The sequence below is a fragment of the Buceros rhinoceros genome, unplaced genomic scaffold (genome assembly GCF_000710305.1).
Source record: "Buceros rhinoceros silvestris isolate BGI_N320 unplaced genomic scaffold, ASM71030v1 scaffold33166, whole genome shotgun sequence".
In the NCBI taxonomy this organism is placed as follows: domain Eukaryota; kingdom Metazoa; phylum Chordata; class Aves; order Bucerotiformes; family Bucerotidae; genus Buceros; species Buceros rhinoceros.
Window position 1 is genome coordinate 4,709 of NW_010418670.1, and position 1,417 is coordinate 6,125.

At 62.9% G+C, this 1,417-nt stretch overlaps 1 protein-coding gene across 1 annotated transcript in view; it reads left to right on the forward strand.

Annotated features, from left to right (window-relative positions):
* The window catches only part of LOC104495639 (deoxyribonuclease-1-like), a gene marked incomplete at its 3' end in the record, with an annotated part of 3,690 nt that overhangs the window by 1,913 nt on the left and 360 nt on the right, over positions 1 to 1,417 (forward strand). Inside the window, exons 3-5 of the mRNA XM_010138632.1 lie at positions 32 to 115; positions 255 to 370; positions 1,152 to 1,264. Coding sequence (XP_010136934.1) covers positions 32 to 115; positions 255 to 370; positions 1,152 to 1,264 — 313 coding nt within the window. The remainder of the gene's footprint in view (positions 1 to 31; positions 116 to 254; positions 371 to 1,151; positions 1,265 to 1,417) is intronic.

Below are 1,417 nucleotides of genomic sequence, written 5' to 3' on the forward strand. Positions count from 1 at the left end.
TCCTCTCACCCTCTCCACATCTCGGTCCCAGTGTGTCCTCGCACCCATACCGCTTTTTGGTGAGCACCCCGCTGGGTCGGGGCAGATACAAGGAGCAGTACCTCTTCATCTACAGGTAAGGGATGCTGCCAGGGCCTGGCGTCCCCCGTGTCACCCGCTGTCCCCCCCAGCAGCCCCCAAAGGGCGGTGGGTAGCTTTGGGGGCCCTGGCTGCCGTGTGAGCGGTGCTGGGGCCGCCCTGTTCTCCTCCCTCAGGTCTGACATGGTCTCCGTGCTGGGAAGCTACTACTACGACGACGGCTGCGAGCCCTGCGGGACCGATACCTTCATGAGGGAGCCCTTCATTGTGAAGTTCTCCTCACCCACCACACGTGAGCAGAGCCGGTGTTGGGTGCTGCCTAGACCTGGCACGGGGTCCCTCCATGAGGGGCTGAGCCTGCTGCTATGCCTGCCAGGAGCAGGGGGTGCACGCTTGAGCCCAGCTCAGGGGCTCCACCAGTGTCCTTTGCTGCTGTGGGGCCTTCTTCCACCCATGGTGGCCCAGGGGTCCTGGGTACCTGCCCAGCACAGCCAGTACTGCCTGCTCTTTCCCACCACGCACCATCTCCCATCGCCTGTCATCTCCCGCCGTGCCCTGTCTCCAGTTCTGTGCCATCTCACGTCTCCAGCTGTTTCCCATCTTGTCCCACATTCCATCACCTGCTACTCCCCCACCTTGTGCCATATCCCACCATCTGCTTCCTCCAGCTGGGGGACATCTCCTATCACCTGCCATCTCCCCTCACGTGCCATTTCTCACCTTGTGCCATCTCCTACCCTTTGCCACCACCTCCACCTCCCGAGAACCTCCCCAGGGCACACACACTCTCCCATCTCTCTCCCACCCCTCTCTCCATCCCAAACCCACCGTGGCTTGGAAAAACTGTTGGGAAACAAGCAGCAAGCCCCAAACCACACATGGAGGGATGCAGCTCCCCTGTGGGGGTTCCGGCCCGGAGGACAAGCGCACCACAAAAAGCCAACACACCCTTTCCCTTCGGCACCTCTTCCTGACCGGTAGCCGGACCTTGGCCTGAGGTGGTCCTCTGGGGTTCCTGCCCCCTTCCCGGGTGCTGCACCCGAGCTGGGGGCTGATGGCTGCCTGTCCGGCAGAGGTGGAGGAGTTCGTCATGGTGCCCCTTCATGCCCAGCCCAGCAGCGCAGCGCAAGAGATTGACGCCCTCTACGACGTCTACACCGACGTTGTCGACAAGTGGGCGACTAATGTGAGCGGCAGCAGTGTGCTTGGTTCCTCCCGGGGGAAGCCGGGTGGGCTGGGGTAGGGGCTGGATGTGTCCCACGGGATGTGGGACGCACACGGATGTGTCCCTCTCATACCCAGCGGAGTGGGTGCCACCTCAGCAATGCCCAGGCAGGGA